A 26,835-nucleotide genomic window follows, 5' to 3' on the forward strand; every position below is an offset into this window, starting at 1 on the left:
GCTTTGGCATTTCATTTCCCTGGATTTACTTAAGGAAAAAGAAAATAAGAAGAAGCCAGTGATGCGGAGCTGCTCTGCTGCCGGGATCTCCTGCTTCCGCCCTGCTCTCGCCACACACCCCTAGAGAGCGGAGGACAAGGAAAGTGTGCTGGAAGATGACACAATACTGAGGTTAGTCAAGACTAGGAAGGCCAGCAAGCCCTATTCGAGCGAGGAGAATGGCTGGTGTGACGGCAGGGGAAAGTGTCTCAACAAGTGCATGGTAATGCCTGATCTGTGATTCATAGAATGATAGAAGATTAGGGTTGGAAGAGACCTCAGGAGACCATCTAGTCCAATCCCCTGCTCAAAGCAGGACCAACCCCAACTAAATCATCCCAGCCAGGGTTTGTCAAGCCTGGCCTTAAAAACCTCTAAGGATGAAGATTCCACCACCTCCCTAGGTAACCCATTCCAGTGCTTCACCACCCTCTTAGTGAAATGGTGTTTCCTAATATCCAACCTAGACCTCCCCCACTGCAACTTGAGACCATTGCTCCTTGTTCTGTCATCTGCCACCACTGAGAACAGCCTAGCTGTTTTCTTTGGAAAACCCCTTCAGGTAGTTGAAGGCTGCTATCAAATCCCCCCTCACTCTTCCCTTCAGCAGACTAAATAACCCCACTTCCCTCAGCCTCTCCTCGTAAATCATGTGCCCCAGCCCACTAATCATTTTTGTTGCCCTCCGCTGGACTCTCTCCAATTTGTCCACATCCCTTCTGTAGTGGGGGGACCAAAACCGTACGCAATACTCCAGATGTGGCCTCACCAGTGCCAAATAGAGGGGAATAATCACTTCCCTTGATCCGCTGGCAATGCTCTTACTAATGCAGCCCAATATGCCATTGGCCTTGGCAACAAGGGCACACTGCTGACTCATAACCAGCTTCTTGTCCACTGTAATCCCCAGGTCCTTTTCTGTAGAACTGTTGCTTGGCCAGTCGGTCCCCAGCCTATAGCAGTGCAAGGGATTCTTCCCTCCTAAGTGCAGAACTCTGCAGTTGTCCTTGTTGAACCTCATCAGATTTCTTTTGTCCCAATCCTCCAATTTGTCTAGGTCACTCCGGACTCTATCCCTACCCTCCAGAGTATCTACCTCTCCCCGCAGGTTAGTGTCATCTGCGAACTTGCTGAGGGTGCAATTAATCCCATCATCCAGATAATTAATAAAGATGGTGAACAAAACCAGCCCCAGGACTGACCCCTGGGGCACTCCGCTTGATACCGGCTGTCAACTAGACATCAAGCCATTGATCACTACCCGTTGAGCCCGACAATCTAGCCTGTTTTCTATCCACCTTATAGTCCATTCATCCAATCCATACTTTTTTAACTTGCTGGCAAGAATACTGTGGGAGGCCATATCAAAAGCTTTGCTAAAGTCAAGATATATCACATCCACCACAGAGCCAGTTATCTTATCATAGAAGGCAATCAGGTTGGTCAGGCATGACTTGCCCTTCGTGAATCCATGTTGACTGTTCCTGATCACCTTCCTCTCCTCCAAGTGCTTCAAAATGGATTCCTTGAGGACCTGCCCCATGATTTTGCCAGGTACTGAAGTGAGGCTGACTGCTCTGTAGTTCCCCAGGTTCTCTTTTTTCCCTTTTTAAAATATGGGCACTATATTTGCCTTTTTCCAATCGTCCGGGACCTCCCCCAATTGCCACAAATTTTCAAAGATAATGACCAATGGCTCTGCAATCACATCAGCCAATTCCCTCAGCACCCTTGGATGTATTAGATCTGGACCCATGGACTTGTGCACGTCCAGCTTTTCTAAATAGTCCTTAACTTGTTCTTTCACTACTGAGAGCTGCCCATCTACTCCCCATGCTGTGTTGCCCAGTGCACCAGTCTGGGAGCTGACCTTGTCTTGAAGACCTAGGCAAAAAAAGCATTGAGTACTTCAGCTTTTTCCACATCATCTGTCACTATGTTGCCTTCCCCATTCAGTAAGGGTCCCACACTTTCCCTGACCTCCTTCTTGTTGCTAACATACCTGTAGAAACCCTTCTGGTTACCCTTCACATCCCTTGCTAGCTGCAACTCCAACTGTGCCTTGGCCTTCCTGATTACACCCCTGAAAGCTCTAGCAATATTTTTCTACTCCTGCCTAGTCATCTGTCCAAGTTTCCATTTCTTGTAAGCTTCCTTTTTGAGTTTAAGCTCACCGAAGATTTCACTGTTAAGCCAAGCTGGTCGCCTGCCATATTTGCTATTCTTTCTGCACTTTGCGATGGCTTGTTCCTGCCCCCTCAATAAGGCTTCTTTAAAATACACTGGGGGGCTGAGATGGACCTGAATGGCTCAGGTTCGACTCAGGCATGACTGGAACAGCGAGTATGCCAGTTCATCACTCAGCAGTGTGCAGAACAGCTGCACAAGACTGGAAGGGAGACCAACTCCAAAACCGGTACCATGGAGAGCAAGGCTGGCAACTGCCTGGGAGACTCGGGTTCAATTCCCTGTGCTGCACAGACTTGGGCTCTGTGCCTCAGTGCTCATCTGTACAGTGGGCAATAGCCTTGCCTGGCCTCCCAGGGGGGTGTGGGCATGAATACAGTACGGCTAGGACATGCTCCACTGCCACCGGCTGCGTGGGGAGCTAGGATCTGTTATACAGATAGGGGGCATTCCCTGACCTGCAACAGTGAGATCAGGTCTGGTCCCCCAGGAATCAAAGGGGCCCCAGAGGCAAGTGCCCACAATGCCAAGAGGCTCCATCTGAGGATGGGGAGTTTCAAGTACTGGGTGGCCTCTCACTGAAATCTATAGCTCGACTCCACTGGGAGCAGAGGTAATTACCCCTACACTGAGCTCCTGTGACCATCCCCCCTGACTCTGCTCTGTTTGGAGAGGGGGTGAATAGGAGGGGACATGACAAGGCCATGTCAAAGACTGAATAGGATAAGAAAGCAGGTGGGAACGCCGTCCCAGTAAGAAACAGGGGAGGTACACTGATGATGAAAGGCAATGAATCTAACGCTGACCAAGGGAAATGGACAGTGAGCCTGTGGAACTACTTGCCACAGGATGTTATGGGGCCAAGAACTTGGTAGGATTCAGAAAAGGGTTAGATTTTATGGCTAATGAAAATATCCCCAGTTCCATTACAGAGGACAAAGCTATGCCATGGACGTACAGCCACACATTGCTGGCCATAGCCTATGGAGTCTGGTCAGAGCAGAAGCTGTGCCAGGCTGGCAGAGCCTTGGGGCAGCGCGGTGAGGGACCTGCGAACGTGACTGCACATCGAAGGAGGGTATGTGTCTGTACCCGCTCCGTGGCTGGCTGGCTGGGTGGGAGTGCTCGCTGACTGTTCTAGCAGAGGGATACCTGCCTGTGCACACTCAGTCTCCTCCTCTCTCACAGCAAGGCCAGGGCGTGCCCTGACAGCTCTGAGAGCCTGCTGGGATGGCATGGGCTGCAGGGAGCACAGCTCTGGCTTTGTCCTGCCACAGGGGCGGAGAGGGAACTTTTACTGCCCACCCTGGCCTAAAGCCCTGAACTGAGCACTGGCCTCCAGCAGCTGCTTCCCTCCCCAAGACTGTCTCCTCCCTGTCTCGGTCTGGAGACAGCCACCCTCCTACACAGCAATCTCATCATCCAGGCTGTCCCCCAGGCCCTGCTTGTGCCGCACGTTGAGCAGACGCAGTGGCTCCTCCTGGGCCCACGAGTCGTGCTCCTCGCTCTCGTCCGTGTTGGACTCGTACTCCGAGGCGATGCCCGACTCGCGGAACTTGATGAGCTCCAGGCTGCCCAGGAGCGGCTCTGATGGTGACGTGGTGCCCGGCGGGAAGCGGAAGTACTCCAGCTTCACCAAGCAGTCACTCCTACCTATGGGGCTGCCCAGGGCATGGGTGGAGTCAGGGCCAGGGCCCAGCAGCGGCAGGTGTAGGTCCTCAGGCTTCGGGGTGATGGAGTCGCACAGCACTGGCAGGGCATTGCAGCGGTAGGTGATCTCCAGAAGACTGTCCTGGGAACCTACTGGAAGAGAGGAGGGCAGTCAGAGCGGGCACGGCCTAGGGCATCACTGACCCCTCACACAGGCTGGCAGACAGCCACCAGGCACACAGGCCTGCTCTAGATCTCAACCCATGGCCAAGAGCCCACCCCGATCAGTGCTGTTCACATGGGGAGCTGAAGCTGATGGAGGGTGGAGGGGTAGGTGAGGATCTAGCTGAACAAACAGCAACAGGGAAAAGCATGGACAGCCCCCAAAGATAACACCCCCCCAACACCTGCACACACACAACCCCATAGCCATGACGTGCGCACGGCCCTGCCCCAACAACACCCAGCCCCCGCACGCCCACCATACACAACCACAGCCCTGACGTGCACATGGCGCTGCCCCATACATCCAGCCCCCACACACCCACCGTGAACTGCCCCTGCACCCCTGACATATGCACACGGCCCTGAAAACACCTAGCTCCCGCATCCCCACCACACACAAACACCCCCATACACTCCCATCATGTGCACACGGCCCTGCCCCAATAACACCGAGCGTCCGCATGCCCACCCCCCCACTCCTGACATGTGCACATGATCCTGCCCCAATAACACCCAGCCCTCGAATGCCCACCACACACAAGCACTCCTGCACCCCTGACACGTGCACATGTCTCTGCCCTGATAACACCCATCCCCCGCATGCCCACCCTCCCCACACAAACATCCTCCCCCCGCACCTCTGACATGTGCACATGATCCTGGTAACACCCAGATGCCGCACACCCACCACACAGAAACACCCCCTCACCCCTGACATGACCCTGCCCCAATAACACCCAGCCCCTGCGCCCACAGCTGCCCCCACAGAGCTGAGGGAAGTACACACAGGGACTCTCCCCGCAGGGTGCCCATTATAAATTCTCTCTCTCTGGGCATCCTGGCACTGGGACCAGGAGACATGGGGCAGTCTCTTGCATGCCACAAACCCTGGGGTGCAAAGGGGTGGGGCTGTCTAGCTGCCGTGGGTTACCCCCCCCACCCCACAAGGGGATGTGGTCACTGCAGGCCTGAGTCAGGCAGTGAGTCGGGGCACTGACCCCTGGGAACTGGGCTGATGTGTGTGCATGGCACACCCACCCTGGCCATGGGCTGTGCCATACACACTCTGCGGTGACCCCTCCCACTGGCATTCACGGGGATCCCCTCTCCAGGGAGTGCTGGGGACCATGGCACGGGCACACTGCCGGAGCGGGGCAGAATGCGGAGGGATGGGAAGTCCCTTGTGCCCTGGTGAATCAGCACGGAGCTCAGCAACAAGCACCTCCATGCTGTGCTCCTGGGTCCCTGTACTGGCTGGGGGCCGCAGCAAGGCTGGGGAAGGAGCTCTTACTGGTGTTGCTTCCTGACAGCTTCAGCTCCAGCTCCTGCACCTGCCTGACCAGCAGCGAGATGTGCTGGAGCATGTCCTTGTTCTGCAGCAAGAGCTGGTGCACACGCGCCTGGGCCTCCAGCCGAGCTGCTGCCTCTGCAGCCAGCTGGTCCTTCAGCAAGTGAACCTGTCGGACAGACGTGGAGACACAGCGAGTGGGTGCGTGCGTGCCAGGACAGGCTGCCTGCGCCGAGCCGGGGGTCCAAGCCTGGAGTTCCAGCCTGCTGCTAGAGTGAGATTCAAGCACCCCGCCCGCGCCCCCAGCCTGCTGCTAGAGCAAGCCCGCCCGTAGCCGCAGCCTGCAGTGCCTCCAGTCAGACGCCCACTCCCCTTAGCCACCTGTTCTCTCAGCTAGGCACAGCGGTGGCTGTTGGCAGAGCGGGAGCGGGAGCTCAGGTCCAGGTCAGAGAGACTCTCCCCCGGGAGCCATCCCAGTGTTGGGAGCTGTTACTCTGCTCTAGGACAGCAAGCAGGAGAAGGAGGGAGAGATTTATACCCGTCTGCGGAAGTCCTGGACCCACAAAGCCCTTCCAGACTTTGCCCAGAGTGCTGGTAAGTCCATTCCCCATTCCAGTCTCACAGGGACCCTACAACCACAGGGCAGCACGGGACAGGGGGCATGCTAGCATCTGTCCCCCATCCACACTGCATCCAGCACGGAGTCCCTTCTGCTTCATACCAGGGTGCCTAGCCATGGGACAGATCTGTCTGGCCCAAGCAGAAAGACACTCCCACAGAGGCTGTGCTGAGACTGGGCAGGGGAAGCAGGAGCACTGGCACCTGCTGGCAGTGGTGGAATTGTAGTTCAAAGCCGCAGGCACCAAGACGTGCTGTCAGGAGCAGGGGAGCTGGAAGTTCCCAGTGGGACAGCTGCCTGTCCCCACATAAAGGGGCAGCCCCGTGGTTTTCAAAGGCAGTTCAGCTGCAGGCGAGGGCCAGGCTAGCTCATCTTGAGACAGACTCTCCCTGGAACCCTAACCATGGCTCCCTGGAGCTGCCAGTGAAACAAGTTTCTCTGGGTGTGTCCACACTGCAGTTAGGCACCGGCCATTTGCAATGTAGATGCTGGGATCTTGCATCCTCTCACCTCGCAGGGTCCTAGAGCCCAGACTTCAGCCCAAGTCCAAATGTCTACAATGCAAACAGCCCCTTAGCCTGGCCCTGCAACCGATGTCAGCTGGCACGGGCCGGCTGTGGGGTTTTAAATGCAGTGCAGACAGACCCACTGAGACCTGAAGCTGATTCCCCCCTGCAGCAGCGTGCCCTAACCTCTAGGTCCATGGCCAACCCTGAGCATCGGAGAATGTGGGGCCCTGCTCTAGAAGAGCCCTGCCCAGCCCAGCCCAAGCCATGGCAGTCTGGACAATTCCTGGCTGCATTTACATTCCTGCTGAGCTGCGCTGTTCTGAATGAGGGTCGTAGCTGGGCCGGGCCCCTGCCCAGGAGACAAGGGCAGTTGATACCCATGATATTTCACTGGCCCACGCACCACACAGAGCAAACAAGCCCTCAGCACTCATCAGGTGTGAGACCTAGACAGTAGGGTCAGTACACTCTGCACACATTAGCCAGCCCCTGACTGTCAGTCCTAGTAGGCTGGCCGGGCCGGGCTAGGCTGTGTGCCCCTCTGGCCCCTGGGGTGTGGCGTCCCATTGTGTGCCTCCACACCGTGGGGCCAGCAGTGCTGGGGCCTGATGTGCTGCCTGCCCCTACCCATAGCACAGGGGATTGGCTTGCAGCACAGTGAGGTTCCCAGAGCGCTATGTGTGAGTCACTGCAGGGGCAGCTGGGCCAGGGGCAGGGCATGTGGTGTGGGGAAGGATGTCTGTGGGTTCCCCAATGGCCCTGGAAGAGTGCGTATGGGGGACAGCTCTACTCCTTCCTTCAGTCCCACAGCTCTCGCTGTCTCCCTGACTTCTCTTCCTAGCTGCCTCCCCTCAAACTGACCGGTGTCGTGGCCCATCTGGATCTGCCAGGCCCTCTCCCTCCCCGCGGACTGTCCCTGATGAATTCCCTTCCCCCACCTGGGGTGACCTTGGGCTCTCTCCTCCTGTGATACCCGACTCCCACCCCTCAACCCTGGCTAAAATCAGACCTATCCCCTTGTCCAGGCCCACGCCGAGGCCTGCCTGCATCACCATAACCCAGTGGCCACTTGTCACTCCAGACGTTCAGAACACAGCTACCCTTCCTCCATCTCCACCCAGTTTCAGACCCCCTCCTCTGCCTGCTCCTCCCTTCCTGCATCTAGGCCGAGCAACTTGGCTTTGCCTCCAGGGCTCTGCCACTTCTGGCTTATTCGCCCGTGTCCATTTCCACCCCACTCTTCCCAGCACACCAGCCTCTCACAAACCCCTCCACATGGGCCCCTGCGCACATGCTGCCGCCTGCACAGCCCCGCGCCCCGCTCGTGCTCGGCATGCCGGGGCAACAACCACCATGCGGGCAGCACCTGGGCCACAGCCACTTGTGTCTGTTGCGTCTGCTGCTGCAGAAGCTGCCGAAGAAGCTGCATTTGGTGATGAGTGGAGAGGGGAGTCCCCAGGTCCGGCAGCTGGGATGAGGAGGGGAGCAGCAGCTTGGGTGATGCAGTCAGGATACTCTCGGGGTGGAGGGAGCCCTGGAAAATATAGAGAAAAGCAAAGCCTGATCCACTCTGCGTGCTGCCCCTCAACATCCCACAGACACTCCAGTAACTCGCTCCCAGCCGAGCTGAGACCCCTGCGGGCCGGGCGGGTCGGTGCCTCATTCTCTGTACTCCCCTGGCTCCATCTGTCTGTAGCCATCTGTTTCAATTGTCAGCTCTCTGGGCCAGGGACTGTAGCCCAGACCTGCAGGGGTATATAGTGCCTAACTCCCACACCAGTACACACCAGTGAGACCTGCTGTGTGCGAGAACAGCATTAATAGCTAATCACAATGACAACACTAATCTTTAGCAGTCACACAGCTCTGCAGTTCCAAAGCATCACACAGCTGTAGGCTAATGCGTTTGAGCCAGAACAGCCGTAGGGAGCTTAGTCTCTAACCTCTGACTTCAGTGCAAGCTAGGAGCCTAAGGAACTGACCTTCCTGGGCAGCAGCTCTGTCCTCCAGCTGTGCGCAGAGCAGCCCACTGGCCAGGCCAGCAGGAGGCAGACACCCTGTAACAGACTGTGACACATAGGTGCTAGCTCTCCCTGCTGCTGGGGCTGGCTCGGTGGCTTAGGCTGACTTTGCTCCAGCAGGCGCTCACTGCTGCCCCCTGAACAGCTACTCAGCCTGGTGAGCTGCCCTGAGCACGATGCTCTCAGCCTGGGTCACCTGTGTGCACAGAGCCAGCGGCCACCAACACATGCTCCAAAGCCAGAGCCAGAAGGGTGGGCCCAACCTCACCTGGGGTGGGTGGAGGTCAGAGATTTGCACCTCGGCTCACAGCCTTGCCCTAGCTGCTGGCAGCTGCCAGGGTTGGGGGCAGGAGGCAGCTCCCTGTATGAACCCTCCTCAGCAACCTGTTTCTTCGCCTTCTGGCTTGTGAGCCCTTGGATTCCCTGGGTTGGGTTTTCTGACTTTCTTCTGCAACCCGGGAGACCAGAAGCTTCCTCTTCTGAACAAATGGAAGGTGAAACTGTCATGTATTCATGGGCCTCCAGGAGCTGGGGCTTTACAAACACACCAAATAGCGAGAGACTTGTGATAGAACAGCAAGAGCTGGCACCACTGGCAAGATGATCCCTGGGGGACTGGCTCTTGGTGTCTCACGGCTATGTGTAATGCCAACACACTCAGTTGTTGGAGGACAGGGTCAAACATAGCTCTTTTAGCCAAGGCTGTAGCTAGCTCATCACTCTCTAGCTCAGTGGTTCTCAACCAGGAGCACCCCGGAGTACCCAGAGGTCTTCCAGGGGGTACATCAACTCATCTAAGTCAGTGTTTCTCAACCTGGGGGTTGTGGGATGGCTTTGGGGAGGTCACAAGTGCAACGCTGGAGTTGGGGGGTAGACACCACGCCATAGGGGGCCCTGTAATGCTGTTCCATGTTTCAGCACCCAGAAGCAGGGCTCAGGCTCCAGGGGTACAGTAGTCTGGAAAAGTTGAGAACTGCTACTTTGGCTGGTGTAGGTGCCACAAGAGTGGGACAGAGTGCCACACCAAGCAGACTTGGATCACATAGGCAGCACCCTGACTCTTCACGCCAGCCATTCTGCTGGCTCCGTGACATGCTACGTCGCACCATTCCTCTCTCCTCCGGCACTTTGGGCAGCAGTGGGACTGCCCTGCCCCGCCCTGGGTGGAGCAGATGGCCCCCAGCCTTAGAGGAGCCATACGAGTCTTACCTCCCCTAACCCCGTGGCACTCCACTAATGACACAGGGTTCAAGCCTCAGTGCACTTGGCCTTACTCACAAGAGGCTCACTGCTGGGAGCACTGGTGTGAAGGGCTCCACAGCTGCTGGTGCATTGGGAGAGCGGTTCTAAGCAGCACAGTGCAGCGGTCGCAGGCTCAGCCCCCCCAACACGAGGGAAGGGGAGAGCGAGGAACGACGGGGGGCCACTGGCAGAGCCCAGCAGAGCTGCGTGGTCGTGAGCTGGGGATTCACATAGCACTTTCCCTACCAGACAAACCACATAGCTGGCTACATCGGTGCCATGAACACAGGGCCCATGTACCTGCACCCCGACTATTCAGCTCTCACTCCCCGAGGGTAGCCATTCTAGGGGATGCAGTGCAGGCAGGAGCGATGGGACCGTCCCTTCGTCAGTACCTCTCTGTGTGCCAGAGCACTGCCAGCTGACAGAGGACCCACTGGCTAGAGCAGGGGACTGGAAACCAGGACATCTGACTTCTATTCCCAGCACTGCTACCAACTTGTCATGTGAGCCACAGCCTGCTCCGTGCCTCGGCTTCCCCACACTCCAGTGGGTACTCACATACCTTGGATGGGGTTTGTTTGACTGAATTGGGGCAAGCTTGTACACTGCTGTGTGATCTCCGAGAAGCGGGGCTAGGGGAGGGGAGAGGATCATCATCCTGGGGAGCCCCTGGTTCTCTGAACCCCCCTTGCAAGATGGTGCTCTGGCCAACTCTTCGCTCGCCATGGCACTCGCTCAGTCCTGATGTGTCCTGGCCAAGGACCGAGCCTCAGCTTTGGCAGGGCTGAGCGGGTGGGACAAATGCGCAGGACCACCGCCTAGGTGGATTAGCAGCACGGCTGCCCACTTGCAGGGATGGCTCTGGGATGCTCGGAGTCTCTGCAGGGCGAGTGGAAAGCCAATGTCCTAGGTTTTGCTGGTTGCCTGGACTCTGAAGCACAAGCAGAACTCCTGGGTAAAGGGCGACTCTGCTCTGCTGGCCTCTGACACTGCCCAGACGTGCTGGGTTAATGCACCAGGCGATTCTCTCCTGCCAGCAGCTGTGCACTGCCTGCGCGGGCTGTGTGGTCAGGCAGAGGGAGACACAGCTCCACTCCTGCTGCTTTCCCTGGGAAACCAACATTGCTGTGTTTCCAGGAAATGCCACAGCCAACAGGAGAAAGGGGGCGACACAGGGACCAGTTTGTGTCTGGACCGCAGCAGTGCAGGGCACAGGGGAGAGGCTGAGCGCTGGGGGAGTTTCGGGGGAGAACAGGATGAGGGGGAGCCAGTGACTATGAGCTTCTTTTATTGTCGGGGGCTAACTGGAGGGGTGGGGGTTCCTGCCCCACTGGGAGATAGGATCAAGGAAGGGCCACTGCCCCTAACAGTGAGTAACGGAGCATGATAGCTGGACTCCCGTCCTGCGCCGCCACTGCCCAGCACACCCCACAACAAGAGCCGGGCACTGCCACCCTCAGGGACCGGAGCTGGGTCTGCCACGTGCAGAACCACAGCCTGTGTCCTCAGGGCTCAGTACCTCCCAGGGTTTTCAGAGCTCTGCGCTGACCGGCAATGGGGAAAGGTGTAGGTTTGCTGGGGACACTGTGGTGCCTAGGTTCCCCCTGTCTGGGTGTGGGGCACACACACTAGCTCTTAACATGAGAGTGCACAGAGGGGAGTGAACCTGGCCTCCCTGAGGGCCCCAGCAAAGGCAATTCGCCCTAGTTTGCGGGGCGGCTCAGGGAAGAGGCATTTCCCATGTTGTGGCCAGCCCCTCAGCTCCCCTTGTTAATGCCCTAGCAGTGCTGGGGGGGATGCCAGCTGCTGCCATGAGGACATATGCTGTTGCACCAGCTTCACGCTGTGGTCTCCCCATCTGATCACCCCTGCAGAGCTGCCACAGGCTGTTCCAGCCCCATATCTAGACATGAGCTCCCTCCCTACCCCACTGGAGGGCAGTGTGAAACCCAAAGGTTCCTTTGAGCTGGGGGGGCGGGGGTGGGGCAGTGACCCTCATGTGAGCCACAGGGGGAGTGTGCGGGGAGCTCTGGGGCTGCTGTGGGGAGAGAGCAGGGCACCCCCAGGCACAGACCCACGTCCTGCTCCTGAAGCCATATAGCAAAGCTGCTTGGACACATGCTCGGGAAACCATGCTATCTGGGGGGACCCTGGGCCTGTACCATGGCTCAAAGGCCACTTTTGGGGCACAGCTACTCTTGGCTGGGGCTGGCGTACCTTGGTGTCCAGAGAGTGCCCGGAGTCGTTCCTCACGGCGTCGAGGTCTGTCACCCCCCGGCTGAACTCCAGGGTGCTGCTCCCTGGTGGAGGGATCTCCACTGCATCGATATCCGTCTCCTCTGTAGGGGCAGCTGCATTCTCAGCTCCGGCTGGGTGGCAGGCTGGGAGGGGGCAGCAACGGCATGGTCAGAGGTGAGAGGGGACAACGGAAACACTGCCCCAGCCCAGCTCCTTGGGCTGAGAGAACGTCGGCCTGGCTAGCAGACAAGGCCCATTCCTCCTTGTGGGGGAAGCACCTGCACACCTGCCATGGGTCACGCATCCCAAGCAGGCAGCCCTGTCTGCACAGAGCTGAGAGGACACTCCAAATACCCTGAGGCCTAGGGGAAAGTGCACTCGGGTCTGAACCAGGGAATCTAGGCCCATCTCTTCTACTGGCGAGGGTCAATATTTCTGTGCAGTTCTCAGCCCTCTTTCCTGCCCTAGGCCTCACCCCAAGGGGGCAGGCAAGTATCACCCCCATTTTACAAACAAGGTAGCTGACTGGTCACTGAAGGCACAGCTGGGACCAGAACTCAGCTCTCTAATATGGGAAACCCAAATCTCACCCACTTTGCTATAGTGCCTTTCAGAATGAATTTGTCAAGTCTATGTGCCTAGCTATGCTCTCTCACCACTGGACTGCACTCTGCTCCTAGAACCAGGAACAGTGCAACAGACTGCAGCCTCTCCTCTGCCTCCGCTTCAGATTTCAGCTTCGCTGTCCCCTGTTTTATAGTCACCCCATCCTGGTCCCACTATGCTCCTGGCACTGGCCAGGTTTCATCCAGGAAGAGAAAGCCTGATACCGAGGAGGCTCTCTGGGACCAGGGGGCTGTTTACCCCAGCTCTCTCATGCAGGCAGTCCTTTGGACTTTGCCTGCTAGCTCCCTCCCCTCTTCTCGGAGCAGTGGGTGCTGGTGGATATCCCCGCTTGGTGCCTCCTTGAGCACATGGTTTCACTCATCCCATTCAGTTGGCCTCTGTTCTTCCCAGCTGAGGGTAAAACCGTTGTCAGTCTCAGTAAGGGAGTCATTTCAGGGCCCCCATCACCTCCACAAAGGCGCCGATGACTTACGCTGAAGTTGATGGCCACATGCAAACATTGCAAAAGTGTAAATTAGCTCATTAACTAATTTGCACCAGATGACAGGCACAGAGCTGCAGGAGCCGTGGCTGGGGTTTGCTCAGCTGTGCCGGAGGTCAAAAGAACTCTCGTGGTGAAGGGGCTGCAGAGCAAAAGATCTAAACTGCGTCCTGAGAGCACCTCCCCAGAGTCGGAAGGTTCGGCCCAGCGACTGTGATAGCAGCTCATTGTACCAGGGCAGCAGCATCCCCTGGGACAAAGGGCAGCCTGTCTCCACCTTCCTGCCAAGCTGCCAACTGCATGGTTGGTAACATGGACCCTGAGCTCGGTGGTGGGGGCAGCGAGGGACAGAACGGGTTCATGGGGAAGGGAATGGGCAGAGAAAGGAAAACACCCAATACCTGTATGCCCATATGGTCCCCACGGGACTCCCTATACCCAGCCTTTCCGATCCCCAGGCTGGGGCACATGGCATAGCCCAGGGGTGGCCAAGCCTACTGACCCTCTGAGGCACATACGACAATCTTCAAATGTTCGGGAGCCAGGGCGTGCATAGTGGGGTTCGGCCCCACTCCTGCTGAAGCCCCAAGCCCTGGCCGACGTGCTCTGTAGGGCTGAAGCCCTGAGCCCCCCGCCTCTGCTGGGCAGAAGCCAAAGGTGACACATGTGGGGTGATGTGGGGTCACATCCCCCCCTCGAGTTTTGCCAGGATTTGCTAGGCCCACTCGGTCACGTGGTGCTGCTGGGCCCCCTCCCTGCATGGCAGCTGCAGCCTGGGGAGAGGCAGCGGCTAAGAGCTGGGAGCTGCAGGGGGAGCTGCTGCTTTTGCTGGGGCCTCTCCATGTGGAGCTAACACCTGGGAGCTGCAGGGTGGGGCCACTGAGAGTAATAGGGAGGGTGTGCCTGGAGCCTGTGACTCAAGCTGTTGAGTGGAGGCCTAACCTTGAAATTGTGCCCACTCCACCCCACTCTCAGCAGGCACCAGTCCCCTCTGGCAGAAGCTCCTAGCCCCACCACCCCACTGCAGGGCAGAATCCCCAAGGCCCCCCTCCCGCCAGTCTGGTAGGCGGAGAATGGGGGCGAAGGGAATGGGGGGCTCTGCGAGCTGCACTTTAACTGTAAAAGAGCCAGATGTGACTCACGAGCCACGGTTTGGCCACCCTTGGCATATAGCATGTCAATCCACAGGATCCCTTCCCCCAAGCCTGTAGGGCCCCCGGACTGCCCCTACCACTCCAGTCAGAACCCTGCATTCTGTGCGGCAGAGGGAGTGCTGGGGGAAGTGTCAGCTAAATTCCCGACCAGCTCCGTGGGGTGCGGTGTCGATAATGCCATGATACCACAGTCTTGCTGTTATCTGATGCTCAGTTCCAGTCATTTTATGCTGGCGCACAGTATCCTGTTTTCAGTGTTTGCTGTGTCACGGCATAACTGCTCTGAGAAGGTGCCTCTGCAGGGACTGGGGCATGGGCAATCAGACCTAGTGGATAGAGTCCGGGGCCTGGAGTTAGGCGCCAAGCCGGGGTCAGAGCCAGAGACAATCAGGTGCAAGCCAGGGGTTGAAGTTGGAGTCAGAATCAGGGGTAGGCCATAGGAGCTGGGACCAGGAGCGAGACAGGAACTAGGCAGAGGTGGGGGTCTGGGAGAAGGAGGGCAGGGGGAAGGAACAGGTTGGGAGGCAAGGCTCAGGGCAGTAGGCAGGGGCCAGTGCAGCAGCAGTCAGCCAGGGGTTGACCTAATTGCTCAGACAACTTCCTGTTTCTGGTTTAAATAGGGCATCACTGCCAAGCAGTGGGGCAGAAGTCTCCCCCAGTCTGGAGCTTTGTGGGGCCCTTTGTGAGGCAGAGCTTTGCTGGCCCCCTTCTGCAATCATTCAGGTGAGCTGCTGAGTGGTGGTTGTGGTGTGACCCCTGCCTGGGGACCCCCAGGTCTAGGTGCAAGGCCCAGGATCCCTCACATCAGCCCCTCTCCTGAGAGGCAGGGGCTGGGTTTTCCAGGCTGGTTTTTGTGGAATGTGTTTACCAGGTCAGGAGTGTGGACTTTCTTCGCCAGGTCCTTCTTCAGGAGTGCTCTTCAGGACTGTAGCCTTCCCAAGCCATAAGATGCCAGAGTCTAACCCGTCTGACTCTGGCATCAAGGATCTCACGGAGAATATACTCATCAATGTTGTGAACATGTACTGGTGTGGGGCGATGGTTGGGAGCGGTGAGGGAATGGGTCCTGAATGTGGGGCTTCAGGAGTGATGTATGGAAAACTGGGTGTATTTGGAGAGAACGGGGCAAGTTGAGTTCAAAGGTGACTGGGGTAATGTGCTGGAGAATGCGGTAGGGGCCAAAGAGCTGGTAGTCCAACTTACGGGATGGCCTGTTCGTGTGTAAATTTTTTGTTGAGAGCCATACCTTCTGGCCAAGCAAAAGGGCAGGCCCCTCCTGTCATTGATGGTCCGCATGTTGTTTCTTTTTTCTAGGTGTCCTCCAGGTGAACTTTTAGGTCATCTTGGGTTTGACATATCTTGTGTCCAATCCAGTCCAGGGCTGCTGGGTTGTGGGAAGTTGTGGTTAGCTCCAGGTAAAACCAAGGATGGAATCTATAGTTTGAAAAAAAATGGCTTTGCACTGTAGAAGCATATTCTGTGTTATTGTATGCGAGGTAGCAGCAAGAACCCATTGTTCTGGTGGAAGTTTATGTAGTGTCGAAGATATTGCTCCAGGATCTGGTTGGTTCTCTCCAGTTGACCATTTGTCTAAGGATGGTAGGTGGAAGAGAGACAGGAGCAGATGCCCAAAATCTAGAGAGCTTCTCACATAAAGCGAGAGATAAATCACACATGGTGCTCAGAGATCATGTGCTATGGGAGGCCATGGAGGCAGACAACTTGGTCCACACAGAGCTGGGCCGTTTCCTGGGAGAAGGTTAGGCCACTGCCGGGGTGAAGAGGCCCACTACTGTCAGAGTGGTAAAAAACCCACCGGCTTCGGATAGTTCTACTAGCAAATCTAAGGCAATGACTGTCCACGGGCTGGGGGAGTCTCAAGGGGCTGCAGGAGTTCAAGGGGTTCCCAGGTATTTATTGTGTGGCGCCTTGGAGTGGGTACATACATTGCAACACAGGCCTGCACTATGGCCTGCATGTGAGGCCACCAGAAGATATAAGAGACAAGGTGCTGAGTTTTAAAACAGCCAAAATGTCCTGCCAGGGGGGTCATGGCATACTGGTAGGGCTGTAGTCCTTGGAGGCCTAGGAGAACATATATATGCTCATTTAGTAGGTTACCCTGTCTCAGACATCGTGGGGGTCTTTACTTATGGCTTTCTGCTCGACTGGAGGGATTCCCTGGGTGAAGGTTGATCATATGAGGGTGAGCAGATCTTGGTGGGGAGCCGGGCCCAGAAAGTTCTGAGGCTTGAGGATGGAGGAGGTTTTTGGGTTCAAATCTTTAAGATCAGCGTCCCTTCTGGGACAAAGTGTCAGCCTTGCTAGTTTGGGTTCCTGGATGACAGGAGATTGCAAAATCAAAGTGCAAAAAGAATAAGGCCCACCAAAATTGTTGTTGGTTGAAGGCCTTGGCCCTATGCAGATATGTGAGGTTCTTATGATCGGTGTACACCTGGGCAGAATATCAGGCCTCTGCTAGATAGTGGTGCCACTCTGCGAAGGCCATCTTAATTGCCGGAGTTCTTTGTCCAAAATTTCATAGTTTGGCTCTGCTGGTAAGTCTCCTGGCACAGAAGACGTGTGGGTGTAGCAGTTGTTGAGGATTGTGCCTTTGCGATAGAACTGCTCTGATTGCCAGGTTGGAAGCTCTCGCTTTGATGACGAAGGCTTGTGTGGTGTCAGGATGGACCACTTTGGGAGTGGTGGTAAACGCAAGTTTTAATTGCTTGAAGGCCTGCAGGGCCTTGGGAGACCACAGGAATCTGGTGTTTTTGAGGAGCAAGGCAGTGAGAGGGGCGATCCGCTCCAAGAACTTTGGGAGGAACTGGTGACAGACGTTTGCAAACCCCAGGAAATACTGTAGTTCACGAACGTTCTATGGTGCTCCCCCATTCGAGGACTGCCTTTATCTTCCATGGGTCTATTTCAGTACCTGCGGGAGATAGGATGAGCCTAGGAATTCTATGGAGGACTCGTCAAAGGCTAGGGTGACCAGATAGCAAGTGTGAAAAATTGGGACAGTGGGGGGTAATAGGAGCCCATATTAAAAAAAAAGCCCCAAATATTGGGACTGTCCCTATAAAATCAGGACATCTGGTCACCCTATCAAAGACAAATTTTTCTAGCTTCATATAGAGACCTGACGGAACAGATGTGCATGCTGTGTTGTTTGGCACTGTCTGAAAAGATCAGTATGTCACCCAGGTATGCTACCACGTACTGGCCCACAATGTTCCAGAGCACATCATTAATAAATGCTGAAAAATTGCAAGCATTTGTCAAACCAAAGGGCATCACAAGATATTCAAAGTGCCCATAACGTGTTCGAATGGAGGGTTTCCATTTTTCCCCAGCTCTAACCTGTACTAAGTTGCGTGCCCCCTGCAGGGCTAGCATTGTGTGTACCCGGGCGGTGCTCACGTGGTCCATTAGCTTGGGGATTGGTGGTAATGGGTATCGGTTTCTAATGGTGACCTGATTCAGGGCTTGATAGTCCATACAAAGTCTGAGGCTTCCAACATTTTTTTTAAATAAGAAAAAGGACTGTGGCTCCGGCAGGCAAAGTGGATTTAGGAATAAAGCCCTTGGCTAGCTGGAGCAGAGTGTAGTCAGTTCAGGCTCCGACATGGTGTCCATACACCTGAAGGGAATGTTTGCCCCTAGTTGTAGCTCGACTGGGCAGCCATAGTCCCTGTGTGGGGCAAGGTACCTGCAGGCTGTTTGATGACATCTTTGAAGTTGCTGTATTTGGATGGAAGTCGAGGACCGGAATCAGTGGGCGGCTCTGCGGAGCCAGCTACCCTGGTGTGTGACTGCTGGGGTACTGCGTGCTGCCCACTTCCTGGGGTCAAGCAGTGCTGCTGGCAGAATTGTGAGATTTTAGCTTGTGCCAAATGAGAAGGGCGTTACGGTGAGCCAGCCACAAGAGACCCAGGATGAGCGGAAGTACGGGGAATGGCTAGCACCGCATGCAGGTCTCTCGATGCCCTTGGATAGGAACGGTATCACTACCTGGGCTCTTGGCTCCTGGAAATGCAGGAGAGGAGAGCAGGGCATGCAAGAGGAACACATTCACTGGCTGTTCCTGCAGAAACGATTGATGGTGAACATTTCATGGCAAAATTCAAATTGTCAGCAGTAGGCTTCCAGGTCACCCCTCTGAGACGGAGGTGGGTGGGTGGTTCACAGCCCTCCAAATGACGATTTCAGGCTGTGGGCAGGCTCAGGATGCAGCCCTATCTTGCTTTGTGCTTGGCTCACTTTCTGGAGAACTCTCCTCTGAGAAGGGCAGGCAGCCACCTTCCACAGAGTGCAGCTGTACAGCAGAGGGATTGCACAGCCAATCACTGGGCAGCAGGAGGGCAGGATACATGGGCTCTGGCCAACATTAGGGCAGGAGCAGGCATCAGTGTTGGCCGATGCTGGAGCTGGCAGTTGAGCTAAAGTACTTGCTGACATAACTCCTAGGGGAACAGCGTGAAGAACCTATTGTGCGTGGGGCCCTTGTCCGACTGGATGTCAATGGGTTTGAGCGTAGGAACTGCCCCATACGTCCTGCTGGGATGACTCTGAAACCTAATGATGCTGTTTTGAGTTCAGTCCACGGTAAGAGCTCAGTATTAGGAGGAGGAGGGGGAGAAAGAGGAGACGAGTCTGCAACAGGGCTGCTTGTCAGTGGGTCACTGAGGGCACAGGTCTGTGCTGAGGGGACGTCCCATGTGATGCTTTGTCTCAGCACTGGCAGGGTGAGCAGGAGGGCGAGCAGAGCAGAGAACCAGGTGGGACAGACAGAGTACACAGAGCAGAGGTCGCTGGCTCTCCTTGCAGGCCTAGTTCCAGAGAGAGAAGGACGGGGTGGGCAAGGAGATCAGCACAGATGGGGGACTGGGCACCCTCCAAATGGTCTGGGACTTTGGTGTAGCATGTAACTGAGAGGAGCCAGGGTGCTGAAGTGGAGCGTAGCCAGGGGATGGGCCTGAAGCTGAGTGCTCGGGGGGCCCTAGCAAATGCATCACAGGAGCCATCCCTCAGGGTAACGGACAAGAGAGAAATGCATGCAGTGCCCAGTCTGGCACATGGGGAAGAACAGGCCAAACTGGCTCCGGCTTGACTCCTCATGAAATGCACTCGCTTAACCATGGCGTGCTCCATGCCTAGAAGAGATGCCAGTGCTCCTCAATCCCGACCTGCAGCCCCCTGCTATCCCAGCCCTGGGCTCCCCACCCCCAGCTCTGTCATTGCCCCTCAATCCTGACCCGCAGCCCCACGTTACCCCAGCCCTGGGCTGCCTCCCTCCCCCACAGCTCTGCTGACGACCCTCAAACCCAACCTGTGGTACACCCCAAATCCAGTCTGCAGAGATGACCTGTGCCTGCTGATAGTGGGGGGCACAATCCTGGAACAGCTCAAGTTATGCCCCCTCTAGAAAGCAGCAGCCCCTCCCTGCAGCTCCCAGCTGTTCCTCCTGCCTCTTCTTCTCCCTGCCCAGCACAGCTCACAGGCTCAGCTGCCCCACAGGGAGGGGGCCCAGCCACACCATGTGACCGAGCAATCTGCAGGGGCATGTGACCCCGCATGCCTCCCACACATCACCTCTACCAGTCTGTGCCATCTCTGTCCATCATATGGGGAGAGGCATATCCCATTTCCCAGATCCTCACCGCCCCATGGCACCTCCTCGGGAGACGAGCATGCCCCCTCCCCACACACTGCCATATTATAACCCCAGTGACCGGTGTAACTTCGTTTTCTGGGCCGTGGCTGAGGCGACTCCTCTGAGACTCTGTCGGCTCAGGAACTGCTTGTTGGGTGCTCACTGCGACTTGGAGCAGAGAATTCCCTGGGGCCAGCCCCAGGGCGGAGGTGGAAGGGCTGCTCGGGGCCAGGAGTTGCTTTAATACAATGTTCTCGCTTTATGTGTGCACCAAGTAAATGTTTACAGGCTACAAACGAGAATCCCAGGGTTGCAGGGCTGTAAGGGCCCTCGATCTGGTTCCTTGCCCCACGCCAAGGCTGGACCAGGCACACCTAAACCATCCCCAACAGGGGCTTGTCTACCCTGAGCACTCGCAGCTGGCACAATCCGCAGCCCTGTGAATGGGCTCCCAGTGGGGTGGAAGGTCCACAGGATGAAGGCCAGGACCTAGCAAATGTCACTCCCTGCTCTGGGCCCACATCCCAGAGGGAGAGGACGCATGCACGCCTTGTTCTCACAGTGCTCCATTAGCCGGGGCAGAACGGCACTTTCAGACACTGCTGGCCTTCGCACCCCTGCGGCGTCCCTGCAATACCCGGCACCTGTACATTGCTCTGTGGGGGGGCCGCCAACTCCGGGGGGTGGCTCTTTACCTGAGCGAGCCACAGAACACCTGCCGGCCAAGAGCACGACTGGAGGCCATGGCCTGCCCTCAGCAGGAGTCCCGAGCACAGAGCCTTTCCCCCCTGCTGCGGCGTACCTGGACCACCCACGTCCTCGCTGTCACCATCCTCCTGCCCATCCGCATCCTGCTGGGTGTGCTGCAGGCTCAGCTTGTGGCACACCTCGAAGGCCTGCCCCACAGTGCGGACGATGCGCATGGCCTGGCTCTGGAGTGGGGGAGAGAGGAACTGTGATGACAGGCTGTAGAGACCGTGCATCAAACTGCTGCAGTTGCTGACAGCATGGGAGGCTTTGCTGACCAAGACCCCTGGGAGAACCCTGAGGCTGAGCCGGAGCCGTGGATGGCTCAAGGGCCCAGGGCTCTGCAAAGGGCTGCGTCCCAGCCCCCTGCCCCCACAGTCCATGCACAAAGGGAGAGCTCTGATCTATCTTGGTGCCTTCTGGCGTCATGGTCTCTATGGCCCCGATCCAGCAAGGCTCCTAGGAACAAACTTTCAGCCCTGAGTGCTACCTTCAGAGGAGCTGCACTGGAGTTCGCAACAGTGGGTGATTTCTGTCCCGAATGCCTCTGGCCCCCGCTGCCCGGCTTTGCCCTCTGCACAGTTCAGATCATGTCTCCACTGGCCTCTGCTGGCATTTGTCCAGCTTTGGCTCCAGGTGTCATTCTAAGCACTCCGCCCCTCACTTGGTGGGTGTCAACTCCCAGCTGTCGAGGATCACTTTTAGCAGGATGTTAAATATCACAGGCTCCTGGTGCAGCCCCACAGTGTGATCCACTGCTGCCCATCCCCTCTAAGTGAGGGGCTCTGCCTTGGTGCACAGGGCTGGGGAGAACAGCTTGGGGGCTTTTCTCCGCTGCCCTGACAGGGAGGGTGACCTGCGGAGAGGAGGTGACCACAGCTCTCTGAGAACAGCAGGCCAGGGCAGCATGGTCCTGCCCTAAGGGGTCTCGCAGCCCTGTCAGCCTCACGCCCTGGGTTCCTGCACATCCAAACCAGCCGGCATGGCCAGTCCCTTCGAGGCCTGGGGAATGGCAGCTCGCCAGAGCAGAGCCCGAGCCTTGCAGTTCCTGTGCGATGGGAATAGCTTGGCCACCCGCTGCGCCCTCTGACCCATCAGTCACAGCATCTGCACCCCTGCCCTGCCCATGGTGAGTTGCATCAGGCAATGGGAGGGGACAGAAGCAGTGAGGAGCCGGGGATGGCTTTGCAGCCCAGGCCAGGCCAATCTGCTGAGGAAGCTGACCCTGGGGGTGCGGCACAAAGAACCCTCCACTGCAGCGAGAGGACCCTGCTGGCTCTGCCCAGCGCATGGTAGGACAATGGCTGTGGGGAGGCTGGGCAGCTCCTTGCTGGCCAGTCCCAGAGGAAGTGGCCAGAAGGCTCTGGGCAGCAGAGTGTGTGAGGAGTGGGCTAAGTGATTCTGCCCTTACCATGCCTTCGAGGCAAGGCACACCCGGAGCTCCTGGGGCTCTGCCTTGCAGCAGGCTGGTGGTGGCGCTGGAGGGAGAATCCGGGAGCTAAGGGGTATCCAAGAAACAGCCATTCCCCAGGACCTCCCCATGGGCACAGCGCATTTGAGTCAGCTGCATTGCCACACCCCACCCTGCAACCTCCGAGGGACCCCGCACCCCTGCCGCAGGTACCTTCTTCTTGGACTTGAAGACGTTACACCTGAAGACATTGCTGGAGCCATCTCTGGCGATGTAGCTGAAGATCTTCAGGTCTTGGGAGTCGTGGGACACATAGAATATCCTGCAGGGAGAGAGGGGAGGGACATCTGTAATCCAAGCCCCATCTGTGGTGCTCAGCAGGCCGGGAGGCCTCACCCACGCTACTTGTGGGGCAGATGATGGGAGTACGCATGGCTGAGCCGATCCACAGGGCTCTGCCCCTCGTCGAGCCAGCAGCATCCGCTAGCCCAGCCCTACCAGTGCAGCTGCAGTGATGGGGGAAGAAGCCCCCGAGAGCCCTGCCCCTGCCGGGCCAGAGGGCAGATTTGGGGCATGTGCCTTTCAGGAGCTCTCCACAGCAGCCAGCTCCCTGGGCAAGCTAAGAGTCGGGTGCCCAGCGGGGGAAGGCAAGGGATTGGCACAGAGCACATGCTAATCCCTGCCTTAGTCGCTGGCAGAGCATGGAGCCCTGCCCTTCCCTCCCACTGCAGGAGCTCTTTGTCTCAGCCACAAGGCCCAGTGGGCCTAAGGCCTGCTGGGGTCCAGGGCCACTCCACTCCCCTGCCCCAGGTCTGGAGGGGCACCAGTGGGCAGCTCTAATCCCTGCCAGAGAACGGTTTTCCCTCGAAGCGGCTCATTCACAGGGGCTCAGTGACTCCTGGCCTGGCTCCGATTCGGCTGCCTGTCTGGGGCGACCTGGGGGGCCCTAAAATTGCAGCAGCTGCATTGCAGACCATCCCCCTCTGGGTTCTATGTATGGGGTCCAGTGGACTGTGTGTCAGTGGCTGGGCAGCGTCACATCCCAGGGGAGCTCCAGGAACTCCCAAGGGCACTGGCTGGTCAGCGTCAGAGCCCAGGGCAGCTCCAGGCACCCCTGGGCACTCGCTGGGCAGCATCAGAGCCCAGGGGAGCTGCATGCCACCTTGAGGGGCTCTTACCTGTAGATGGGATCCTGCATCACCAGCATTTTGCTCTCGTCCCAGGTCCACTCTCTTTTCTGCAATGAAGGCATCTGTAAATGAGGATGTTAGGTGCTGTCCATAGCACATCAGCACAGCGCAGTACAGGGCTCTCTAAATCTTGCCTTCCTTTTATATTTAATCTTCCTGCCCCTTCTTTATAATGTGTGACCTGGGCCCACTTCCAACCTGCCCAGGCATCACTCCTGTCCTCTGCAATTGCCTTCTCTCCTGTGTTCTCCCCCTCTGACTCCGATGGCAAGTGTCAGCGGAGTTGTAGGCATCCCTTGGGCCAGCCTGCGCTCCAAGGCATTCTCGGTTTTGAGAGGGAAATCAAAAGGGGGTGAGGGGGCACTTCCATGCTTGTTGATATGACTGGCGGGAGTGCTGCAAAGAGCCAGACAGCATAGCCAGGTGCTGTGCCAACTCCCAAAGAGAGACCTGCTGGCGCACCACAGTCCTGCCCTGCTATTTCAGCCCTGCGATCCACATATACAGCTCTGGCAATGCCCCTCACCAGCCCCTCAGCCCCCCACCATTCCAGCCCTGGGCTCCACATACTTAGCACTGCTGAGCTATTCAATGCTGACCCAGAGCCCTGAGCCTTTACACACACAGCAATGCCAGTGCCCCACAGCTCTGACCCGCAGCCGCCCACTGTCCCCATTCTGAGCCTCTTGGGAGCACAGGCTGCCACATCCCCAGCTCTGCGAGGGGTCTGGGCAGCCCCCAAAGTGTGCCAGGTGCTTTCCAAATCCACCCCAGACAAGGGACTGCCTGGAGGCCTGTCCACTGATTTCACGCATTGCCCACAGCTCTGGGTGTCGCAGCCCCAGCACTGAAACAGCACATGGGGCAATGCACCTGCTGCTCCCAGGAAGGCCAATGAAGCCAAGTCAACACTAGGAAGAGGTGGGCAGTCAAGGTGCCCAGATATGATGGCTCCTGCAGTGGGACACACTGCTTCCCAGCAGCTGAGGCATACGAGCCCAGGCCTGGAGTAGGAAGCTAGGAGGTGCCCAAGCAGGTCAGACCCACAATCCACTGCTCCACTGTCCTGACTCTGACCGTGGCCAGCACCAGCTACTTCAAAGGACAGGCAGGAAGCTGGCTGGTGGACAATTATTTACTACCCTGCCCCTCAGAGAAATGCTTTCCTGACCCCACCAGTATGTAGTGGGCTCATGCCCGAAACAGGAGGGTCCCATCTCCTGTAACCATTGGTGTTTCCCTTATCCCTGTGATCTCTAATCCTCCTTAGCTCCTGGCCTCAGTGACATCCTGTGCCAGTGAGTTCCACAAGATAATGACATGCTCGTCTTACAAGACATCCTTTGAGTGGTATAAATGTGCTGTCTTTTCCCTTGCTCTTGTGTTGTGGGGGGCTGAGAGCAGTGTGCCATTTACTGTCTCCATCCCATTCTCTACTTGGTACCCCAAATCCTGTCCCCTCTTGACTCCCCTTTACAGCAGACAGACCCATCTTTGCACAGCCGCCTCTCCAGGCCTCCGAGTTGCTTCCAAGCCACGGGCTGTGCCCCGCCACCCTCCCAGATCGGTTGCACAGGGCCCCTGTCCTCAGGCCACCTCCAAACTGAGCTGACTATGCACAGGCTGCTGTGGAGCCTGGTTCCATGCAGCTGGGGGGCACAGTGCTGCCAGCTGGGCCCCAGTGCAGCCTTTCTGCACGGTTCAAGTGCTGCCCAGGCTCTGCCCCAGCCCGTGGCAATGGTTACGTGTGTTCCTTAGTGCCCTGAAGCATTCTGAGCACTTCTCAAATGGGGCCACCAGCCCCGGATCTTGTCAGAGGGACTGTGCTCCGGGTCTTTTTTCCACGGGCGGCTGGGAGATGCTCCCATCCACATGAACAGTCCCATGGATTACAATTTAAGTGCTCAGTCTGCAATGTTGGCAACCCCATTCCCCCAGAGATGGACACTCCTTCTCTGAGGAATTCCCCACCCTTCCCCTGAATGCAACAGTAGAATTAACCACCCAAAAGGGGGGTGGAATTGTAAAGCTCTGGCTGCCCACACAGCCTCACCTCTGCCCCAGGGAACTGCCATGCAGCCTTCAATGACAAGAGCACGTGCTGCTCCTCAGGTACTACAGCAGAATACATGTGATCAGTGATAGCAACCCTGCCAGCTGTGCTCCGCTAATAAATCCTCCTGCAAGTCCATAATGTGTGATGCGGCGAGGACAGCCCGAGATGCTGTGATATGACTGGGCTGAGCTGATCCAAGGGGGAGGGTGCAGGTTTCAGTGCACACCCACCTCAGCAGTCATTGACTTTGCAGCGATGAGCTGTACAGCTCTAGTATTGTGTGAACATCATCACCGCACTGGAACATGCTGGGTGGGATGAGGGGTCACACTCCCAACACTGGCCTGTAGGGGGCTGAGTTAGGCCAAGTGGGCCCAATCAGCCAACCAGGTGGTTCTGCCACAAAGCAAGGAGGCTGGCAATAGTTCCAGTCCCACTCCATGAGGTAGGGGTAGGGTCGCTGACTTTCTATTTGCAGAAAACCGAACAGCCTTGCCCCACACTTTTCCTCAAGCCCCGCCCCTTCTCTAGGGCCCCTCCCCACTCCCTCTGTTGCTCGCTCTCCCCCACGAGCACATTTTCACTGGGCTGGGGCAGAGGGCTGGCGTGCGGAAGCGGGTGAGGGCTCTGGGCTGAGGATTGAGGTGTGGGAGTGGGGGCAGGGTGTGCGCTCTGGGAGGGAGTTTGGGAGTGGGAGGGGGCTCTGGGGTACGGGCTTCCCGCAACGCTTACCTAAGGCACCTCCCCAGAAGTGGTGACCTGCCTCTGTGGCTACTAGGAGCAGGAGTGGCCAGGGAGACTCCGCACGCTGCCCCCGAGCCCTGGCTCCGCAGCTCCCATTGGCCTGGAACTGTGGCCAATGGGAGCTGCGGGGGTAGAGCCAGCACTTGGGGGCAGCTTGCAGAGCTTCCCTGGCCAACCCTGTGCTTAGGAGCCACACGGATATGTCACCACTTCCTGGGAGGCGCCTGAGGTGAGCGCTGCGGGGAGCCCACACCCTGAACCCCATCCAGCACCCCAGCCTGCCTGGGGACAACTGGACTTTTAATGGCCTGGTCAGCAGTGCTGACTGGAGCCACCAGGGTCTCTTTTCGACTGCGCATTCTGATTGAAGATTGGACACATTGCAACCCTAGGTAGGAAAGAAAGAGGCCGGGGGGAGAGAAGACGGTGGCGGAGAGGCACACCTGAACTGTGCGCTGCAAGGTGCTGGACAGGAACCTAGAGTAGGGGTGGAATCTCCATCCTTAGAGGTTTTTATGGCCTGGCTTGACAAACCCCTGGCTGGGATGATTTAGTTGGGGTTGGTCCTGCTTTGAGCAGGGAGTTGGACTAGATGACCTCCTGACATCTCTTCCAACCCTGATATTCTATGATTCTATGGGCCCGGTTACCCTCGCAGCTGCTGACGGAGCGGCTCCTGGGGTAGTGAATGGGAAGGCAGCCAGGGTCACTGCTGGAGTGACATTGTCAGGGCAGCAGGCATGGGGGC

General features: G+C 57.2%; 1 protein-coding gene across 11 annotated transcripts in view; it reads right to left on the minus strand.

Moving 5' to 3' along the window:
- LOC102945167 (nitric oxide synthase 1 adaptor protein) overlaps positions 1–26,835 on the minus strand; it is a 188,816-nt gene that overhangs the window by 35,553 nt on the left and 126,428 nt on the right. For 3 of the 11 annotated variants that reach the window (XM_043520860.1, XM_043520862.1, XM_043520865.1), the window contains 7 exons: positions 23,276–23,334; positions 22,311–22,419; positions 20,742–20,871; positions 12,001–12,164; positions 7,884–8,051; positions 5,393–5,558; positions 3,880–4,029 (listed from right to left, as the gene is read on the minus strand). In XM_043520860.1, the coding sequence (XP_043376795.1) occupies positions 3,880–4,029; positions 5,393–5,558; positions 7,884–8,051; positions 12,001–12,164; positions 20,742–20,871; positions 22,311–22,419; positions 23,276–23,334 (946 nt within the window). Of the gene's footprint in view, positions 1–1,650; positions 4,030–5,392; positions 5,559–7,883; positions 8,052–12,000; positions 12,165–20,741; positions 20,872–22,310; positions 22,420–23,275; positions 23,350–26,835 lie in introns of those variants that run through there. The other 8 variants (XM_043520858.1, XM_043520863.1, XM_043520861.1 and 5 more) reach the window with 7 other exon arrangements.

The sequence above is a fragment of the Chelonia mydas genome, chromosome 8 (assembly GCF_015237465.2).
Source record: "Chelonia mydas isolate rCheMyd1 chromosome 8, rCheMyd1.pri.v2, whole genome shotgun sequence".
Classification (NCBI taxonomy): domain Eukaryota; kingdom Metazoa; phylum Chordata; order Testudines; family Cheloniidae; genus Chelonia; species Chelonia mydas.